The sequence below is a fragment of the Equus quagga genome, chromosome 4 (genome assembly GCF_021613505.1).
Source record: "Equus quagga isolate Etosha38 chromosome 4, UCLA_HA_Equagga_1.0, whole genome shotgun sequence".
Taxonomy (NCBI): Eukaryota; Metazoa; Chordata; class Mammalia; order Perissodactyla; family Equidae; genus Equus; species Equus quagga.
This window is the reverse complement of record NC_060270.1, coordinates 99,511,676-99,534,303: the sequence shown is the minus strand read 5'-3', so window position 1 is coordinate 99,534,303 and position 22,628 is coordinate 99,511,676. Positions and strand designations below refer to the sequence as shown.

Here is a 22,628-nt window from a genome sequence, read left to right as displayed (position 1 = left end):
TATGCTCTGACCTACAGCCTCCGCCTGTGCCAGATTATTTTGAAGCAAATCTCAGACATCATAATATTTCATCATAAATGTTTCAGCATGTATCTCTAAAAGATTAGGGCTAAAAAAAACCCAAACCAACAAAAACCCCAAATCCTACAATGCCATTACCATTAAAATGTTAATAATTTCTTAATAATTTCAAATCTCCAGTCAGTATTAAGTTTCCCTGATTGTCTCCATTTTTTCCCCTAAAGTTTATTCAAACCGTTATCTAAATAGTATCTGTATATTGCAATTGATTTTTATTCTTTAGATTTCTTCTTCTATCCTCTTGCATTCTTATAATTTATTTTTTGAAGAAATTATATTGTTTGTCCTTTATAGTTTCTTATAGTCTGGATTTTGCTGATTACATCCTGGTGGTGTCATTTAGCATGTTTTTCTGTCTCTTTTATTTCCAGTAAATTGGTAGTTATGTCTAGAGACTTGATCAGATTCAGGCTCAATTTATTTTGGTGAGAACATTTATTGATGGACTATTTGTACTCCGTCTTTTTCTATTATAAATAGTGCTGCAATAAATAGCTTTGTTCATTTATCTTTTAATATTTTTGCCAATATAGTTTTCAGACAGATTTCTACAAGTAAGATTTCTAGGTCAAAAGGTAAATCCATATGAAATTTTGCTATACATCTCCAAATTCCCTTCTATGGGGGGTTGCATCCTTTTGTATTCCACTAGCAATGCAAGGGAGGTCATGTTTCCGCATAACCTCATAGAGTGTTTTGTTAAACATTTGAGTTTTTGCCAACCCGTTAGATGAGGAATTGCATCTTAGTGTAGTTGGTTTCTTATTCTCTTTCTGTATGTTAACAGTTCTTTATTGAGGTATAACACACATAGTAAAGTGCACAAATCTTGTGTACATCTCAGTGAATTTTAACAAATGTATACACACATGTAACCAACACTTAAATTGCCCACTAATTATTATTGTTTATATCTAAAGATGGATCATCTGGCCCAAAGAGCTTTCCTAGTATTTCAAGGTGCCTATTTAGGGTTTTGTTATCTTGGATCATCACAATAAAGCACATAAGAAGCTCTAGTTTCTGATTCTTTTATGAATTTATTATTTTTAATTCATCAAAATTCTGCATAAATCATCATCCACCTTAAATATTGATTTCAAATGGCTTATTGCCCAGCAAAATAAACTGAAACCACCTAGAAATCTCTCTATTGATAAAGATACAACTTTAAATCTTTTCTTCTTTTAAGACTTTATTTTTTTTCATTATTGGCCTGAGGATAGAAATAGAGTCCATGAGTCAATTTACAAAAAATCAAGATGTTCTGCAAAATACTGGAAGAGTCTAGTGAAAAATAGTAGCTTTATTTTGACTTTTATAGTCTACTTAATTGGTCTTTCTCTGGGCCCAAAGGCAGCAGCATTGATTTTTTTTTTAAGCTATAAAAATGTGTCTACATTTTTCACCAACGTATTTTAATTTTTTCATACAACATGGACCAAATATGTCAAAGAAATCTAATTTTAAAAGTTGTGCCTGCTGCAACAAACTTAGAGACCATAGGTGGCAAATAGCTGGAATGAGTTTTAGGCATTCTTAAAGCAAACACTAGAGCGTCAGATTTTAGAAACACTACGTACTTCTATATTTTCAGTAGGTAAAATAGGGATTGTTGAATGTTTCCCTGCAGTGTCCTGTTCTTACTTAAATGTACTTTTCTCCTAAATTTCATAATTGTAGCATTCTAAAGACCTCCTGAGGGAAAGATTTGACTTTGACTGTGTTTTTTTGAGTAATGTCTGGGTTATTTTGTTTTCTTCTACCCCTAATTTTGAATCAGTAACCAGCACAGCGGAAAGATAAGCTCAAGGTTAAAGTAATCAGTGAATGACAGCTAGAAATAGCATGCAGTATAGAGTCTTTTTAGGACTTCTCTTCTGAAGTTTTTATATCTTCAGTATTGATCTGATAAAACTCTCAGGGTACTAAATATTCTAGTAGGAGAAAATATAAAATATGCATATTTCATCAAGTTTCTGATTTGAGATTAGCACTTTTATAGATGTTTAAAAGTATTAATATGGAATACGCGAGTTCAGTATACTCATGAATATCAGAGTCTAACCAGCAGATAGACACCAGTTGAGGATTTTGAGCAGAGGGGTCTTTAATGCAGGAAATGGTTACACGGGAGATAGAGCTGAGAAGACTAACAGAGGACCGTGAAGCCATCTGGGGATCAACAACAGCAGGAAGTCACTGCCATGCCTAGGTCAGAGGGACATCTAGAAAAAGCAAGGCTGTACCACATCCTATGGGTTGAGGTTACCTGGAGATCATTGGAACCATGGTAGAACTGTCAAGAAATGTTGGAGCAATGGAGAAGATGCAGATGCTCCTGGAGACCCCTCTGAGAGTAGAGAAGGCAGAAGGAGCAATCTTTTGGCTTCTCCTTTCCTCCCTCCCTTCAATCTCCTGCTACGAATGTCTCCCTCTGGCTGAACCCAGGGGGAAGCCGGTTGATAGAGATGCCGGAAAATCACAGCCTGCTCTGTGATATGGAGTAGAGCAGGGAGATGGCCAAGAGTGGATCTTAAAACAAAGGACCCTGGCCTGACACAACTTTTCAACAGACACCCAAAAGCACGAATTATGTGCTACATTTTTAAAAAGTCATAAAATATGGGAAAAATTTTAATTTAGTTGAAAATTTGGGTTTTAATGCTACATGATTTTTCACTATTTCTTTGTTTCATACCTTCAAGTAAATATTTGCCTAATTTTAAAAAAATTTCATTTACAAAGTCACGGAGTTGAAAGATTAAAATTGTATATACAGTTCAAGGTCATATTTCTCGTTGCTAGAGCTGGACTAAAGCCAGGCCTCCAAACAACTTATCCAATGACTTTTTCCCATCCTGTTCCGAAGGATAAGATAAAAACCAATTCAAACACCCTCAAGATTGTATGTGATTCTGATGTTTACTAGCTTTATGATCTTGACCAAGTCCTTTTTTTTTTTTTTTGAGGAAAATTAGCCCTGAGCTAACATCTGCCGCCAATCCTCCTCTTTTTGCTGAGGAAGCCTGGCCCTGAGCTAACATCCATGCCCATCTTTCTCTACTTATATGTGGGATGCCTACCACAGCATGGTGTGCCAAGCGGTGCCATGTCCGCACCCAGGATCTGAACTGGCGAACCCCAGGCCGCCGAGAAGCGGAACATGAGAACTTAACCGCTGTGCCACTGGGCCGGCCCTTGACCAAGTCTTTTAACCTCTCTGAACTTCAGTGTCCTTATTGTAAAATGGGAATAATGACGTCTATGATGCCTGGCATGGAAGATGTGTCAAAAAGGGGAGAAAATATGTGGAATGGTCTTAAAAAATTTTCAGAAGCTGTATGAATTAAGCTTTTATTTACTGTATGTATGGAAAATAGAATTATTTCACCTTTCTTTTCATAAATACCTTAAAAACAGTTCTTAAAATTAGTCAGTTCTACAAACAATGTTCTCTTTCCCCTCCCTGCTTTTTGTTTAATGTGGTACTTATCTTAAGGTGGATTTTGTGTTAGAAGATGTACTAACAGGATTGAAAAGGAATAAATATTTAATTTAGAAAATGCAGATTAAACATTTCCATTGTGGGAAACGCATTTAAAAAACACTGAGATTGCTCCTCTTTTGTTGCTCTAAATCTAGATCAGAAAAGCGGTGCAGACTTCAAAGACATCTAAAGAACGAACACTAATAAAACAACACAAGCAAGTGTGGTGGCAAGAACACCAAAGGCTAAATGAAGTCAGGTAAGAATTGAGAGAAATCTCAATAGGAACACATAGGAACTACTGAGTTGCGCTTATCTAGTTAGATGTCCTATAACTTTCCATGTTAATTAAATCATTAATGATCAGAATTTAAATTTACAGATTGAAGGTGAGTCAAATTAAAATCCTTTCATTTCCTTAGTTCAATTTGGAATCCAATGAACATATTAATATGGCTTTTGCTTTCCTTCGGAAAAAAAAGATAATCTTCTATATCTGCTAATCACGTACTCTTCTGCACTCCCACTAATACTTGTATTTACTTATATTATGTAGTACAGTGGATTATAATATTTTGTTTATGTATTTGTCTGTCCTGTAAAGTGATAAACTTCTCAAGGGCAAATAGCCCATCATATTTGTCTTTATGTAGGATATATAGAAAGAGATATATAAATGCTTTCAATAAATGAATGAATGGATGAACTAAGAGGTTCAAGTTGAGCGATTTCTAGATGTAGCTGCATCATGACTAACTTACTCAATTTAGATTTTTGACTTTTGTTATTATTCCCAGCAGTCACTTCAAGATGAATTAAAACAAAATGATGATTCTATATTTGATCTTAATTGTAATCTTTGAAAAATAAGTTTCTTTTCAAAGTTCAAGGTAGAAAGAGAAGGCAGATGTGTTTCTCATACGTTTGAGGCATACATACTAGTTTTCACGATGGTGGCATTTATAAAGTATGCTTTTTAAAATGTATATTTTTGAGCATATATTTTATATCAAAATAGATAATTTTTGTGTCTTGTTCTAAGGCAAATTTTCAAATTCTAGTAACTTTACTTGTGACGTAAGTGCTTTTTATATTAATGGGAGTTTCTTATTCTGGCAAGAGATTCCTGCAGGTAAAGTAAAAGGCTCACGGTTGGAAATGGTTTTATGTCATTATATAAATAAAAACATAGAAAAACAAAATTATGTAGCCTTTTTCACCATACCACTGCTATGAAAACAAATCAGACCCATCTTATCCTCAAAAAGCCGCCTTATGGGGCTGGCCCGGTGGCCTAGTGGTTAAGTTTGTGCATTCCACTTGGGCAGCCTAGGGTGTGCAGGTTTGGATCCTGGGCATGGAACCTGCACACCTTTCACAAAGCCACGCTGTGGTGGTGTCCCATATACAAAATAGAGGAAGACGGGCACAGATGTTAGCTCAGGGCCCATCTTCCTCACATGCACACACAAAATGTCACCTTTTGTGGAGGGAATGTTGAGCCCATCAGAAAACTTTTTTTGAAAATTTGCATAACTTGAAACATGATAAAAAGGAAAGTCATTAGGAAGTTTTAATTACGGTAGTCTCTCCTTATCCACAGGGGATATGTTGCAAGACGCTTAGTGGCTGCCTGAAACCGTGCATAATAGCAAACCCTACATACATTATGTTTTTTCCTATGCTATACATAGATACCTACGGTAAAATTTAATTTATAAATTAGGCACAGTAAGAGATTAACAGTAACTAATAGTAAAGTATAACAATTATAACAATATACTGTAATAAAAGTTACCATAGATTTTAGCAACCTCAGCATGTGGTTTTTTTCATTCCTTATTAAGTTGAGAACTTTCACCTTTTCCCATAAAGGAAGCATTTTATGGCTTCTCTCTGGCATATCCAAATTGCCAGCATCACTATTCTTGCACTTTGGGGCCATTATTAAGTAAAATGAGGGTTACTTGAACACAAGCACTGTAATACCATGACAGCTGATCTGATAACTGAGGCAGCTGCTGAGTGGCTAATCGATGTATGCAGTATGGATCCACTGGACAAACGGATGATTCACATCCTGGGTGGGATGGGGTAGGATGGTATGAGATTTTGTTACACTACTCAGAATGGCACTCAATTTAAAACATATGAATTGTTTATTTTTGGAATTTTCCATTTAACATTTTCTGACCCCGGTCGAGTGAGGGTAACTGAAACCGTGGAAAGCAAAACTGTAGATAAAGGGGAACTCCTATATGGTGCTCACTGGTGCAAGCTCAAAGGTAAGGGAAGACAGTGGCGAAAGTTTTTATCTTGGCTGTTCCACAACCTTCTTAATATGTGTATTAAGCTGTTCTTGAGATAGATAGAAGAGGCGTATGCATATCATTATGGAAAATAATTCTTTTGATTGACCTGGAACGACACAAAGACAATGGAAGGGAGAAACATTCAAGTAATAATAGCCTTAATGTCTTGAAACTTGTCAGGGCTAAAAATTGGACAAAAAGAAGAATTCCAAGATAATTTTCAGTGTTATTCTAGAAAGTAGGCTAATTTCAATATGTGTTCGGTGAAATTAAAAGCTAATAGTGAAAGGAGGAAAGTTAGAGAAATGGCTAGTTTTGTGGAGAATTTAGGCACCACCAGAAAATCGTTTAAGCTCTATTAGGTGTTTCTCATCCTTCAAAAATCGATATTCCCAGGGCTGCCCGGTGGCATAGTGGTTAAGTTCATGTGCTTTGCTTTGGTGGATTGGGGTTCTCAGGTTCGGATCCTGGGTGTGGACCTAGGACTGCTTGTCAAGCCACACTGTGGTGGCATCCCACATAAAATAGAGAAAGATTAGCACAGATGTTAACTCAGCAACAATCTTCCTCAAGCAAAAAGAGGAAGATTGGCAACAGATGTTAGGTCAGGGCCAATCTTCCCGACATACACACACACACAAAAATCGATATTTCCTTTTAATAAAAGATTAAAAGTAAAATATTCTTATCACTATAAGAGACTCCATTTGAGAATGTCAGGCCCGCATAAGGTAGGGACCTACAATGACATCTCACCTTTGTTGGGTAATTTTGTGCGTGCCACGTGATATGTTAAGTGTTTTACACGCTTTATTTCATGCAATTCTTACAACACCCAACAGAGTAGGTATCATTTCATCCCCATTTTACAGATGAGAACCTTGAGGTTCAGATGGTTAAAGTTATTTGCAGAGGGTTAATCAGCCAACTTATGTGAAGGTGCTATTGGAGCACTCACTTTTAACTCCTGTGCTCCATGAACTTGGAGTGGAGCAGCTTTTTCTTTCTTTCACAGGGTCCCATTCAGGCCACCTGAGATCTAAATGGTCTAGTCTTGCTAGAAAAAAAGATTTTGCTAAGCTTTAATTCTCTGAAATCTGTACTAAGGAAACTAGACATATAAAATTTCCAAATATAAAATTATATTTTATATTTAAATTTATAAAATTTAATATTTAAATTTATAAAGTTATATTTAATATTTAATATGCTTTCCCAAACTACATCTCTTGAAGATCTTGATACACTTTCCCAAGGGTACTTTCTCCCTTGTTTCAGAATGACTGGTTTAGAGTTTAAGGAGCAAGTTATTTGTCTTGGCCATGTGGTAAAAATTACCATTTTTATTTTAATAAGAATTTTGCAATAATAAAATTTGGAGGGTTTATTTGTATGCCTTACTACTTTTACTATAATACCTACAAGGGATGTTTTTATAACCAAATCTCTGTTATAAATATGTGCAGTCTCTTGCTAATAATTTTAGCTTTAAAGCCTTATTTAAAAAAAATATTTTTGGGGGAAGATTAACTCTGAGCTAACTACTGCCAATCCTCCTCTTTTTGCTGAGGAAGACTGGCCCTGAGCTAACATCCATGCCCATCTTCCTCTACTTTATATACAGGACGCCTACCACAGCATGGCTTTTGCCAAGTGGTGCCATGTCCGCACCCGGGATCCGAACTGGTGAACCCTGGGCTGCTGAGAAGCAGAACATGTGAACTTAACCAATGTGTCACCGGGCCAGCCCCCTAAAGCCTTATTTTAAAGGTATCACCATTATACAGAGGATATACACAGAGGATGTCATGGGGTTTTTACCAACAATTAAATGTTGTCTGGAAATGCATCTTTAAAGATGAGATTGAGACTAGTATTGACTTTGTGTGATTCAGGGCACCAGAGAACTCTCTCTGAGCCCAGCTCCTGAGCTCATTCCTTAGCCAATGGTTGTGAGACTTCCTCCTGTGGTCTCTGTGGTACCTCACTTGGGACAGACTCTTCAAGAATAAGAAGCAGATCAAGTAGCTGAGTCTAAGGTCCTAAGCTGTCTGAGCTGCTGAGATCCTTCCTTGTAGGGACGGTAGAACTTTGGCTTTAGTCTGCTCTGGTGGCTTAATTTTCTGCCGATTCCTGGCTGCTAGTTCCATTCAGTGAACTTTAACATACTCTCTTGCTGTGCTTTTCACGATCCATGTCCCTTGGCTTATTGTTTGCTTAAATGGCTTCTGACTCTACCACTCTCTTGCACCCCATGTTTCACTTATTCTGCTGAAATTGGTAACTGATTGGTTACCCTTGAAATCTCAGGAAGCTCTGGGTGATTTGGATGTTCTGACGAGACTGACTCTATGCCTAGAACTTTGCCACCAACCTGGAAGTCCTCTTCCAGTCTTACTGAAAGTAGACTCCTGAGAGCTCAAAACACCCTTCCCCACCCTTTATCTTGCAGGCAGTTGCATTGCAACTGGGCATACCTAGGAAGAAGATTAATATATCATCTAGGTAAATGGTCACACAAAATCTCAGGAGGTGGTTTTGTAGCACCATTATATTCAGTGGTATCAGAGGACAGGCCAATAGCATTAGAAGGTACTTAAACTGGGAGATTTGGACACGGAAAGTTGCCTTCCCTTTGTGTTCTCTTCAGATGTGGAGGAGGTTGTGTGTGCTGCATACAACTTGGTGAACACTCAGGACCTAGTCTAGCATGTCGGTGATGAACAGGGCAGGGGTCTCTTCTCTAGAGTTACCATTTTTAATGCTCTTGAGTCCATCACAATTTTTATCTATATTTCCTAAATCACATTCTACAAAACAGAAATATTCTTCAAGATGCTCCATGGAGAATAATGAATTTCATGGTCCTATAAAGTAGGAAAATACTTTATATTTCATCCTCTTTTTGGAGAACTTCAATGCACTTTAGCATAACCAAGTTTCTGAGAAATCCTACACTCTAGAAACTTATCTGATTTTGTTTAGTTCACCATTTCCATTTTTCCTACCATCTCATTGACATTCTGTTTTATAGAACACAATTTGGGAAATGTTAGCCTGCAGTCACAAGCTAGTCCCAGAAACTGATAGTTCTTGAGAACATAAAAAAAAACTTTTGAATTTTGTTGGGCAATCAGGACAATTAGAGAAATGGGCTGGTCTTGTCTGATGGGTCAGGGTTGTTAATTAAGGAAGCCAGGATGGAGCTTACTAGAATTATTACATGTAAAGTAGCAGGTTGATCCCCTGTATGAACAAAGCCACTTCTCCTCTTGCTTTCTATCTTCCACTATGGCTTTCTGGGTGCTGAAAATATAAGGGAGCTGAGATGGTTGGTTTATAAGTGCAATATTTTTGTTTAAACAAATCCATTATGAAATAACTTTTGGCTTTACTCCACTATTATGAACCCATCCTCCATGCAACAGTTTCAAATGTAATCTTAAAAATACTTCTGGCAGGGACCGACTGGGTGGTGCAGCGGTTAAGTGTGCACTTTGGCGGCCCAGGGTTTGCCGGTTTGGATCCCTGGTACGGACATGGCACGGCTTGGCACACCATGCTGTGGTAGGCGTCCCACATATAAAGTAGAGGAAGATGGCCACAGATGTTAGCTCAGGGCCAGTCTTCCTCAGCAAAAAGAGGAGGATTGGCAGTAGTTAGCTAAGGGCTAATCTTCCTCAAAAAAAAAATCTTCTGGTAGGGCCCGGCCCAGTGGCGTGGTGGTTGAGTTTGAGTGCTCCGCTTTGGCGACCTAGGGTTTACAGGTTTGGATCCTGGGCTTGGACCACGCATCTCTCATCACGCCATGCTATGGCAGCATCTCACAGACAAAATAGAGAAAGATTGGCACGGATGTTAGCTCAGGGACAATCTTCCACAAACAAAAAGCAGGAGATTGGCAACAGATGTTAGCTCAGGGCCAATCTTCCTCACCAAAAAACCCAAAGCAAAACAAAAAACTTCTGACAAAAAGCTACATGCTGGAAAAGTAGACAGTGAAGTGCCATCTACAATATCTCCCCTCCTTTATACATTCAAACAAAACTTCTGTTTCATGTAAGTGAATTGTCTTAGAAGATGATGGCACATATATTAAAATAGAATACTATGAAGCCGTTAAAATAAATGATAATTATAAAATTATTTAGAAATGTCTTAAAAAGTATTACTCAAAAAACCTCCAGTATAAAATCGTAAATATGCCATGATTACAACTATTTAAAATATACAAGCATGTAAACAAAGGCTGGAAACTTACATGCAAAACTAAAACATTGTATTCAATTATTGTAATTGTTGCTATTTCTTATTTTATATCATTTTAATGTATTTGCATAATCATAATAAATCAAGACTCTTTTCTATGATTTCATTAAATCTGCCATAAGCAAGGGATAGGCTACAATATTTTTGGATGTCCATTTAGAGCTAGTTATGATTTTACTCTAAAAATGGCTGTATTTAAATAATATAGTAAAAGACCATTAAGATTTATTACTTTTATTAGTGTATAAAAATAAAATATACTTTTACTCCCATTTCCTTAGTTTAGGATCTTATCATCTCTTAACTTTTAAAGTAACCTCCCTGTTGGTCCAGGTTTGCCTCCTCTTCATCTTCCATTTTTATTCATCACCCCTCCTTCCAGCCCATCCTCCATCTTGCTGCCTTGGGAAACTTTCTGAAACACAGATCTGAGCTGGCCATGTCAGCTTAATATCCCTCAGCGGCTTCCCGATGCTCAGCTCTCTCTCTCCACATGAGGCAAAGCTAGGCTATGCCACGTGCTTGCCTTTGCTCATGCTGTTGCTTCTGCCTAGAGTGTTCACTTCCGATTCCTTCTGTCTCAGTGTCTCGCAAGGAATGTAGTGTATGGTCTGAATCAATGAACAGGTGAATGAAACCACATTGGATTGAGTATATCTACCACTAGCTGTTTTTTAAACCTGCATATATGTTTGTGGTTGTAAAACAATTGATTAATATCTATTTCAGATGTAAAATGGAATCAGACATAAAATTCTTTCTCACTGAAGAGAACATTGGAAGTGAATGTCTTTCTGACCTAATGAATTTTGGTGAGATTTTTTTGCTCCTATATTTAAAGGGGAGTTTTGTTCTGAAGATGAAAGTGGGCCACTCACTTCATGTTCTTTTAATAGTAACTGCTGTTTGTTTTTTTCTAAAGGAATCCAAAAATAAATCTGCATTTTAATGACCTATTCTTGAAGAAACTTAAAATAATAAAGTGTCACCTTGATTTAACTTTGTTTCCCCGTAGAACAAGAGTTATCAGAGGAATGGTGCACCTATCTTAAAAATGTGATAGATCCTGTTCAGCAATTGAGAGCAGATCTGAAGTACAGACAGCATCACATTTCACAGCATTCACACTCACATACTGAGTTTAACTCCATGAAAGTACTGGAAGAGGTCAGTGTATTACCTTTATTTTTAATAATGTAACATTCCATTTTTGTCCCCACCAGAACGCTTTGAGATAAGAAATAAACATGTGTGTCTTATGTATTTAAACAGAAGGTGTAGCAAATTCTGTCTACTCGATATCTTAAAATGCCCCTGAATTTGTCCAAGCATGCTCATTTCCCACTGGGAATGTTACGGTGGCTTCATAACTGGTCTCCCTGCTTTCCATTCTTGCCCCTCCTTCCAGTGCATTCTGGGATCCTACCTTCAGTGCAGAGGAACCAAGTCATCCCCCTGGTAAACCCCCTCAGCTCTTCTGCTGGCCTATAAGGCTTCCCTGTACATCTGCGCCCCACTCTGCTTCTTCAGTGTCATCTACCTGACACTCCCCGTTTCTTCCTGGATCTTGATACACTGATGCTGGCCTTCTTTTATTCCTCACATATGCCAGGCTCCTTCCTGTCTCAAGGCCTTCACACTGGCTGTTTCCTCTGTCCCACTGACGGCACTTTCTGTCATTTTGGTCTTAGCTGAAATGTCCTCTCCTCTGAGAGGCCTGTCCAGATCACCCACATGAGAAGCCACAGTCACTCCCTATTACCCCACCCTGTTTTTACACCACTTTCCCTGTTTTTACATCACTCTGATACTTTCTTATCTAATTTTTTATTAGTTTATTGACTGTCTCCCTGACTAGAGCATAAGTTCCATGATATTAATTGTGCTAGATGTAGGCTTTTAGGTGATTTTTCTTACTCTATTTTTCAGTTATTCTGTTGTGTTTTTATATTGCTTTCATAAATAATAATTTAAAAAAAATTAAAACTCCATGCCAAGCTGGGAATTAGAGGCAAGGATGCAAGGGGAGAAAGCAGTGATTGAAAGAGTGACCATCTGGTAAGCTCTCTGCCTTACCACAAAAAAATCCACATGTGAGTGCAGAGTGGCTATGGCCCCACTGTATTTCCTGAGCTCATTTTTGGGTTAGGTGTCTGGAAGCCCCATTGAGGCTGCTTTGTCTGATGAGCATTGCCAGGGGATGGCATCTCTTGAAGCCTCTTCCTCAGGTCCTCAAAGAGAATTTCTCTTATCTGATTTTTCATAACTCATTGGCTTTTGAGAATAATTCCTGTAACTTTAAATATAAATCTTGGATGAATCACAATAATTTGCACACTGCTTGTTCTAAATGTCCTACAGGTTGACTTCATTAAGAAACAATTGAAAGCTGTCTGTGAAAGACTTAGCCTGGAGCAACAGAAAATAGAAAATAATCTTTCAGACTGGATTATGAAAGTAAGTGTAAGGCAGACAGTAATTTGTTTATCAATTTGTCATTTGTATTAAACAAAACAATCATATAAATTTTTTTTCAGATACTAGATCATTCTTCAGAAGACAGGAGTAACCTGCTTAGTGAACTGCCCACGGAATTAGCAACTTTGGAATGCCCATACCCTGATTTGAAATCTTCAATCCTTAATGAGTTCTATAAATTTACAGAGAAATATCAACAGAGACTTCAAGATTTTGATCTGCAGTTGGAAGACATATACAGGTGATAAGATAGAATGACTTGAATTATCTAGATTTGCCACAACTTTTATTTTTTGTTGGGGGTTATTATACTTCTGATTTACTATTTTCATAGTTACTGTGTGATTGGAATACAGTCAATCAATAAATGTTTAGATTGACTATTTGTGGAATGGGGAGGTTTTTTCTCTAAAATAATTTCCCTGAAATAATGATTTTAAAGACTTTTATAAGGTTGAAACATGATGAAAATACCCCTTACTGAGCTCTATACTACACAGGTAAGAAATATTTTTCTAACATGAAGTTTTAGTAACTATGAATTTTCATTTCAAGATATGAAGCCCCTCTTCAGTGGAAATTTACAAATCAATATTGGTAATTGATTACAATGGAAAAGGTACCTATGGAATTATGTTACTTATAATCCATTGTGATTTTGTCCTACGGTGAACACAAAGTATATTTTGTAAATTTTTCAAAACACGTTAATTTTTTTCCTAGAAAATGTACTTTTGGTTGTATCCTGAGAATGACAATCTTCTTCTGAATGACAAATATAATGTTAAGTGATTTGAAATCCAATTTTGGCAGGGTCATCTTCTCTAGTGTAAATTCTATATTAAAATCCATTTAATGAACAAACTCAGAAATGCCACCATGGGTCAGATCAATAGTCTACCTTATGTAATAGTCTACTTACGTAATGAAGTTTCCGGGGAACATTTTGCAGGAAAACATGCTTTTTATTGTATTATGTTGACCTAAAAAGTATCTCCAAAGAATATATATTTAAAAAGAAAGGAAAACTATCAAAGGGGCACATTTATAGTAAATTAAAAGTAAATGGCTCTTACTTTGAAATAGAAGAAAATAAATATGACAAATATTTTTATTTCTTGCATTTCTTAATGTATTGCCTGTAATTGAAACTCTTCTGTGTGAAATTACTACTATTAAGAAATGAACAACAGCAAGAAATGAATAGCAACCTTACATCCTACCAAGTAGAGTTATTTGCTTTAGAAGCTTCTCCATCCAAACTCTTCAGTTACAGCTTCCATTTGTCTCAGCACACTCTGAGAGGCAATCCTACATGAAGTCTGAGCCTTTCCAGACCTAAGCTTCTTTTTTACCTCTCTGTGGCAATGGTCACGTGTTCCTCCCAGGCAGACACCTTTGGGTCTCTTAACAACCCCTTCCCTCCCTGGCTCTCAGCCTGCCATTTTTCCTTTGCACTTTGTAATAAAGCTGGGAAGAAAAATTAATAATAGATCATTTATACATGTTGATTGATTAATTATTTACACTTTAATTGAAACAGTCATAGTGCACTGTCAACTCAACCATGCACTTCGTTTCAGTGATTAATTGTAAAATAAACATTCTCCCTCCCTTCCCCATCCCCACCTTGTAAAGGAGATTTTAGAACTCATCAAGCAAGAGGAAGAGGTTTTTTCTTTTTGGAAGAGGGGACATTACAATCAGGCTGATTGTGACTGTGAAGGAGGTAAATCGGACTCTGTCCTTTTAAAGCAAGTTGGCTGACCCATAAGCTTTCCTCCCAGATGGCATCTTGTCCCCCCAGGAAAGTTGGCTGAGATTGTGGTTTTTAGGTTAGCACCTCCTAAAAGTGGAAAAGTTTGCCTTTGCAGCCTATAATGGCTCCCTTCCACTAAGACCTGTCCTTCACAGCCCATTTTCCTACTTTCCTTTTAATCTGAACTCAATTTCTGCTCTTCCTCTGTGCATCCCTGTGCCACTAAGAAAAAGCTGAGCCTCACAGCTCCCTTGCCCTACTGAAGATTAAGTAGAGACTAGGATGAATATACATCACATGCTAAGGTTTCTGCAGAGGGAAGAAACACTGAGGAAAAAATCACTTAGGAAGCTTAATGGAGGAAGTAAAATTCACTATGGAGTCTGAAGAAGAAGGGTTAGAATAAGGCAAACGAGAGTAGGGAGAACATTTTAAGACGGGATATTAAATGACTAGACTGTAAACCCCTTAAAGACAAAGTCATTTATTGGCAATATTTGTATCCTTAGCACCTAGCACATCCTGGCACATAGCATCTTCAAATAAACGATTGCTCAATTGAGTCTAATTACAGGTGAAAACAATGAAGATGAGAGTGGCACGGCATGATATGGGTGCTGAAGGGATCTACTTTGGAGGAATATATGTTCATGAATTCTAGTTTACTAGTCTGCTTGTCACATATGATTATCCAAAATAAATTTTATATAATTAATGATGTTTTACTTGATGAATATTTATTGGGTAATCCTTAGTATGCAGTGGTCTCTGCTAAACTCATTGATAGGAGGTGCAACAGACAGACTAGACTAGAATATGGGCTTGCAATATTTAGGGGAAGCAACATGTGTGCTTGTATCCTGACCAAATGAAAATTACATGCAAAGATCAATTGAAGAGACTATTTTATAAATATGTTGGCAGTGAATGATGAAGCATTGATAACACTGAATGAGGTTTGAAGAGTAGTTTCATTGAAGAGGAAGAGAATAAATGGGCTGTTTTGAATGAACACAGAGGTGGTGGGCATCAGCAGTCTGTGGCTGGTGGGCAGTAAGGCATGTAAATATACTGTTCTAACCAGCACAATGAATTATGTGTTCAACTGTAATATTCACTGGACTTCTAGTTTGCCAGTGTCTGCCATTATTTTGATATGACCATTTTCCCTTTTGGTTCTAGTTATTATGCCTTGTGAGAATTCACAGAGATGGTGTACGTATGTGTGCACACCTATACAAGTGAACGTGTGTGTACTGCTGTGTCATAAGATGGTTGAAACATCTGGGAGACGTTTTTAAATTACAAGTAGTTTTCACTGGGCTAAAGGCAGTGGACACCGTGGTTAATCCCAACATTTATTCTAATTCTCCCTATTTTGTAGCACCTTGCTGGTTTGGTTTGGAATGAGTGCATCCCCAGATCTAAAGGTAGGCCCTGGTTGGAAGTGTGTACTAGTCAGTAATCTCATTTCCCCAGGCCACAGCAACTAGTTCAGGGTGGTCCAAATCAGGGCAGAGCTCAGAACTTTTGTTAGATTCTTATGAGAAGTAAGAAGAAGTAAGTTTCTTCTCTGTGGATGTATCAAGAAAGTACATAGCTGAGGTTGCTGCTGGCAGCCATCTTGTGAATCAATGAAAACAGCACACAAGGAGAGGACAGAGCCCAGATAATGATGGGAGAACTGAGCCAGTGCCCTATTTGAACCACACAGGAAGGCAACTTCACTGCTGGATTTTCAAGAGCATTTAGTTGACGTTATTATCTTAATCCAGTCTGAGTTGCAAGTAACTAAAAACAGTTTAATACAACAGTTGATTTGATTTCAAAATATTCATGACTCATAAAATTAATCTGTCAATTTAACACAATTGCAATTGAAGAATTGTTAAAATTTATTCCAAAATTTATTTGGAAGATTAAGCTTGTAAAATCATTTTCAAAATGAATAACTGAGGGTGGGGTGGGAGGGTGGGGGAAAGAGGTGAAACTTGTATAGCCAAACATAAATCTATATTTTATTATTAAAGAAAATTAGAAAGTTGTATATTTCTGTGGAATATGTAGCAGATCAGTTAAACAAAATAGAAATATAGAAAACAGAAAATATCTATAGTAATTTATTATAAAGGGAAAATTTCAAAACTGTTGGGGGAAGATTGGATTATTTGTAAGAGTACAAAGTAACAGGCAATTGGAAAATAAGGTTAGATCTCTTCCTTATTCTGTATGACTCAGTAAACTCCAGGTGCATTAAAATGTAAAGAATAAAAAACATCATAAACGAATTAGATAAAAATAAAAATAAATATTAAGTAATCTTGGAGTGGGAAGGTTTAAAACCTGTTACCTGCAGTGAAAGTCATAAAGAAAAAGTTTAAATAAATGCAATGACATAAACATTAAAAAAAAATCTAATAGGATGGTTTCTCAGCAATTTTAAATCTTTAAAGAATCAATAGGGATTTCCAGTTTCCAGTCCAGCATACGAGGAGCTCAGAATTTGCCAGTCTGCTCTAACAGCAAGTAAAAAGCGGAATAAACTGAAAAATCAACAACTCTTCTTAGATACATCAGAGAAGTAAGGTCACAGGGCAAACCACTGCCCCCAAAATTGGAGAGACAGTCAATACGGAGAATCACAACTTACCTGAGAATAAATCCATAAGCAGAAACCTCAATGGGAAGCAGTGTTGGGGTAGGAAAACCAGAACAGTTATTTGATGCGGGGTCGGTGAGCCGAGGAGTCAAAAGAAAGAGTTCTTAGACTCTCAGATCTGGCAGGAGTGCTCTTTTATTTAGAGAATAGTGTGGAATAGCATGGGGACAGGACCCACGGGCAGTCAGAGCTCCTGCTGCTGCCCCGAGTTGAGGGTTAGGGCTAAATTTAAGGCATAGGTATGTGAGTCATCTCTTTACGAAGACAAAGGAAAGAACATGAAAAAAGTTAAAATGGTATCAGTGCAGGTGGGGTCTGGTCGTTGGGTGATCCCATGACTTTTAGACAAGAATCAAATCGGATTAAGTAAAGGTTAGAAATGTTAGAAGCCACCACCCTAAATCAGTTACATGAGATTGCCAGACAGCAACCAACTTAAGTTCTTGCCTCTGGCATTAAGAGTTTCTAGAGATAAGGCCATCTCCCTTCTTCCTGGCACAGAGAGGGAGGCATCTTTACAGATAGAGGTTTCCCTTAGAAATGTAAATCTTTCCCAACAAAGGGACAAGCAAGCAAATTCCACTCCTTGGAGCCTGCTTCTCATCTGTAGTTTTAAAAGTAACCAGCCTAAAAGTCCTCATCATAAACCGTTTTAAAATTAAGCAGCCTAAAAATCCTCATCATTATTGACAAATTGCTGGAAGCTGAGTGTGGACAACTTTGAGAGTTAAAAGCTCTATGGGGCCTTAGTCATGGCGTGTTCCCACACTTTTGTGAGTTTTACCTCCAGGAGTTCTACTAGGTTCTCACAGCACATATCTGGGAAAAATACCCCTGTGCCTCTGGCAGAGGGAGGGGAAAAGGAATCATTTTGAAATGTTCCAGAGCGTTCTGTTCTTCTTAATAAGGGCTGCCCTCAGGAGAAACAATTTTATCAGAGCCTAAACTGCTGGGGTTTTATCAGAGCTTAACCTACCTGGGGGCAGGAAAATACCCAACTCCAGCTAGCTTTAGCCTTCCATGTGGGGGAAGGGAAATACCCAACTCCAGCCCTCACTAGCCATTGTGTCCCACCTAAGGGAGGGAAAAACTGAGGAGGACTGGTGAAGTTCACAGTCCAGGGGCACAGACTCACCATAAGACTGAGACCTAATCATAGGACTGTAGAACGCTTCTCCTCCCCTCACATCTTATCACTATGTTACTCCACAGTTCCTTTTACCTGGTACACTATGGCTGCCCTTCCAGAAAAAAAAAATCACAAGGCATACTAAAAGGCAAAAAATACAATTTGAAGAAAAAAAGCAATTATCAAAACAAGAGTCAGATATGGCAAGAATGTTGGAATTATCAGATCAGAAAGTTTAAAAAACTATGATTAATATTCTAAGGGCTTTAGTGGAAAAATAAGATGACATGCATGAACACATGGATAATATTAGCAGAGAGATGGAAATTCCAAGAGATAATTAAAGAAATGCTAGACATCAAATACAATAGAAATGAAGAATACTTTAGATGGGCTCATTAGTAGACTGAACATGGCTGAAGAATGAATCTGTGAGCTTGAGTATGTGACAATGGAAACTTCAAAAACTGAAAGGCAAGGAGAAAAAAGACTGAGAAAAACCAGAAAAGAATATCCATGAACTGTGGGACAGCTACAAGAGGTGTAACATATGTGTAATGAGAATACAAGAAGGAGAAGAAAGAGAGAAGAACAGAAGAAATATTTGAAGCAACAGAGACTGAGAATTTCCCCAAATTAATGTCAGACACCAAACCACAGTTCTAGGAAGCTCAGAGACCACCAAGGATAAATAACAAAAAAACTACATTTAAGCAAATGATGTTCAGACTTCAGTAATCTCGCTCCTTGGTAGTTACCCAAAATAGTTGAAAACTTATGTCCACACAAAAACCTGCACGAGGATCTTTATAGCAGCTTTATTAATGATTACCAAAACTTGGAAGCAACCAAGATGTCCTTCAGTAGGTGAAAGGATAAACTGTGATACCTCCAGACAATGGAGTATTACTCAAAACTGAGAAGAAGTGAGCTATCAAGCCATGAAAAGACATGGAGCAAACTTAAATGCATATTACTAAGTGAAAGGAGCCAATCTAAAAAGGCTACATACTGTATGATTCCAATTCTGTGATGTTCTGGAAAAGGTCAAACTATGGAGACAGTAAAAAGATCTGTGTTTGCCAGAGATTAGGGGGACGGAGGTATATATAGGCAGAACACAGAAGATTTTTAGGGCAGTGAAACTATCTGTATGATACTACAGTGGCGGATACATGTCATTATACATTTATCAAAATGTATAAAATTTACAACACCAAAAGTGAATCCTAATGTAAACTAAGTGATGTTTATGAAGCAGGCATAACACTGATAGAAAAACATTGCATGAAAAAGAAAACTATAGCCTAACCTCACTTATATTTATTGATACAAAAATCCTAAATAAAATATTTGAGATATACATACTGGCAACAAAATTAGACAAGAGAAAGGCACTAGAGTTATAAAACATAGAAAGAAGTAGGTAAAATTACCTTATTTGCAGATAATGCATTTTTATTTGGAAAATCCACGGCATTCACCAGAAAAATCTATATAAGTAATAAGATAATTTAGTAAAATAGCTGGGTATAAAAGAATATAAATAGAATCAAACCTGTTTTTATATATAAACAATGGCCAGCTAGAAGATATAATGAATGAAAAAACAGTTTGCAATCGCAACAATAAATAGAGAATATCTAGGAACTCATTTAACAAGAAATGTGTAAGACCTATACTATAGGAAGAAAACATCACAATGTTGCTTAAGGACATAACACTCGAACAAACCATACCTCATTTTTAGAAGAGAAAATTCAACAATTATAGTTATTTCCCCTCTAGTCTAAAAGTTTAATGCAATTCTAAAAAAGTTATTTACAGAATTTAAAACATTAATCTGAATTTTAGCTTTACGTGGGAAAAATAGAAATAAGCAAACATAGCCAGGAAGATTCTAGGGGTGGGTGAAGCAATAATGAAGGAGGACTATTGCTATCATATATTAAACATTTTATAAATGATATCATGTTGTCATGAATAGATAGGTCGATGGATGTGATTTTGGCCTGACAATCAGAAATACTTGCATAAGATTTGGATTCAGAATTAAGTAAGGGGGAAAAAGAGGCGGGGAGTGAGGCCTTCCTTTTGCTCCCATGGATCATGCTCTGCAGTTGCAGCTTCCTGAAGTGGTAGGCGGGACTTTCCTAATCATGACATAAGCATTGTGATTTTCTGGGAGCTGGAAATTGCTCCTCTAGCCCTTCCAATTATGTCATATAATATCTAGTTATACATTCCTTTATACTTAAAGAATTTGAGTGGTGGCTGTCATCTGCCATTAAACCCAACAAATGTGTAAGGATGTGGGAAAATAAGTATTTCACATTTTGCTGAAGGAAGTCTAAATTGGTGTAACTTTTCTACAGAGGGCAAGTTGGTAGGACTTATCACATACATTTATCACATACAAAGCACATACCCTTTGTCCCAATAGTTTCTACATCTCAGTAATATATCATACAGTAGTCTCCTTTATCCATAGTTTCACTTTCCGCAGTTTCAGTTACCTGTGATCCAAAAATATTAAATGGAAAATTCCAGAAATAAACAACTCATATGTTTTAAATTGTGTGCCATTCTGAGAGTAGTGTGATGAAATCTCGTGCCATACTGCTCTGTCCTGCCTGGCACGTGAATCATCCCTTTGTCTAGTGTATCCACACTGCATATGCTACCTGCTCATTAGTCACTTTGACCTTCTCAGTTATCAGATCGACTGTCACAGTATCACAGTGCTGCTGTTCAAGTAACCCTTATTTTACTTAATAATGGCCCCAAATCATAGGTAGTGAGGCTGGCAATTTGAATATGCCAAGGAGAAGCTGTAAACTGATTCCTTTAAGTGAAAAGGTGAAAATCCTTTTTTTTTTAATGCTTTTTTTGGTGAGGAAGATTGGCCCTGAACTAACATCTGTTGCCAATCTTCCTCTTTTTCTTTTTCTTTTCCTCCCCAAGCCCCAGTACACAGTTGTATATCCTAGTTGTAAGTCGTTCCAGTTCCTCTATGCGGGACACCGCCTCAGCATGGCTTGATGAGCGGTGTGTAGGTCCATGCCCAGGATCTGAACTGGCCAACTCTGGGCTGCCAAAGCAGAGCATGTGAACTTAACCACTCAGCCATGGGAACAGCCACGAAAAGGTGAAAATTCTTGACTTAAAAAGGAAAGAAAAAGATGGTATGCTGAGGTTGCTAAGATCTACAGTAACTTTTATTACAGTATATTGTTATAATTCTACTTTATTATTAGTTATTGCTAATCTCTTACTACACCTAATTTATATATTAAACTTTATGGTAGGTATGTATGCATAGGAAAAAACATAGTATATATAGGGTTCAGTGCTATCCATGATTTCAGGTATCCACTGGGTGTCATGAAACGTAGCCCCCGAGGATCAGTGGGGACTACGTACAAATATACTGGAATATGCATACAGTGATAATTCATTGCAGTAGGTAAAGATTGAGGAAAGAATCTTGATATCAATAGGAACTAGTTTTATAGATTATTATATAACTATACAATGTTTTATTTTACAAATTAAAAAAAAAAAGAATGTGAATACTTACACTTACTGATGTGGAACAGTCCTCAAGAGTTAGGGTTAGGGTGTGGTATGGGGTTAAGCAGACAAAACAATGTGCAGTACACATTGTATAAAACAGGTAAAATTCCATGTGTACACACACACCCACATACATATATATTTGCTTTTATATGTCTGAAAGAATATGCAAATATTGATAAAATTTGTTGCCTCTGGGGAGGGGGCTAGATGCCTGGAGGGTGAATGTGAGGGAGAGTTTTTATTGCATCCCTCCCTTTTTTTATACCTTTTGATTTTTGAAGCATGTGAATATATTATTATTCTAAAAACAAGAATTTTAAAAGGAAAAAATAACAAGGGTAAAAATTAAATGACAAATGGGAAGATATTGGTAACATATCAGGCACAAAAGATTGAAATCTCTAATATGTAAAGATAATCTGCAAATTGATTGATGAACAGTCAGAAAAGAAAAGGGACAAAGGAGATGAAGTTATTTATCACTCATATTTTCAAGAAATATTTATTGAGCAACTATTGGTATAAAATGAACAACAACTCCTGTATACATGAAGCAAAGTGGAAACACAATGAACTATAAACACAGCACATAAGTAAATTATACACAGTAGTGTATTAGAGGCGATAAGTGCTATAAAAAAGTAGAGATAAGAGTAGAAGAGAAGTTTTGGGAGAGGGGGGCAGATGGCAATCTTGAATAGAAGTTTGGGGATAGGTCTGGTTGAAAATGTGACATTGGAGCAAGTCATGAAGGGGGTGAGAGAGCCAGCCATACAGAAATTTGGGATATGAATGTTCTAGCCCGTGTTTATTGAGGTGAGGATGTGCCGGCAAGAGGAACAGGGAGATAGATGGAGAGAGTAGTAGAAGAT

General features: G+C 37.1%; 1 protein-coding gene across 13 annotated transcripts in view; it reads left to right on the top strand.

The window, feature by feature from the left end:
- Positions 1-22,628, top strand: part of CCDC148 (coiled-coil domain containing 148) — a 227,982-nt gene that overhangs the window by 76,014 nt on the left and 129,340 nt on the right. For 11 of the 13 annotated variants that reach the window (XM_046657860.1, XM_046657854.1, XM_046657865.1 and 8 more), the window contains 5 exons: positions 3,727-3,830; positions 10,882-10,964; positions 11,168-11,319; positions 12,514-12,609; positions 12,690-12,871. In XM_046657860.1, the coding sequence (XP_046513816.1) occupies positions 3,727-3,830; positions 10,882-10,964; positions 11,168-11,319; positions 12,514-12,609; positions 12,690-12,871 (617 nt within the window). Of the gene's footprint in view, positions 1-3,272; positions 3,448-3,726; positions 3,831-5,739; positions 5,857-10,881; positions 10,965-11,167; positions 11,320-12,513; positions 12,610-12,689; positions 12,872-22,628 lie in introns of those variants that run through there. The other 2 variants (XM_046657866.1, XM_046657867.1) reach the window with 2 other exon arrangements.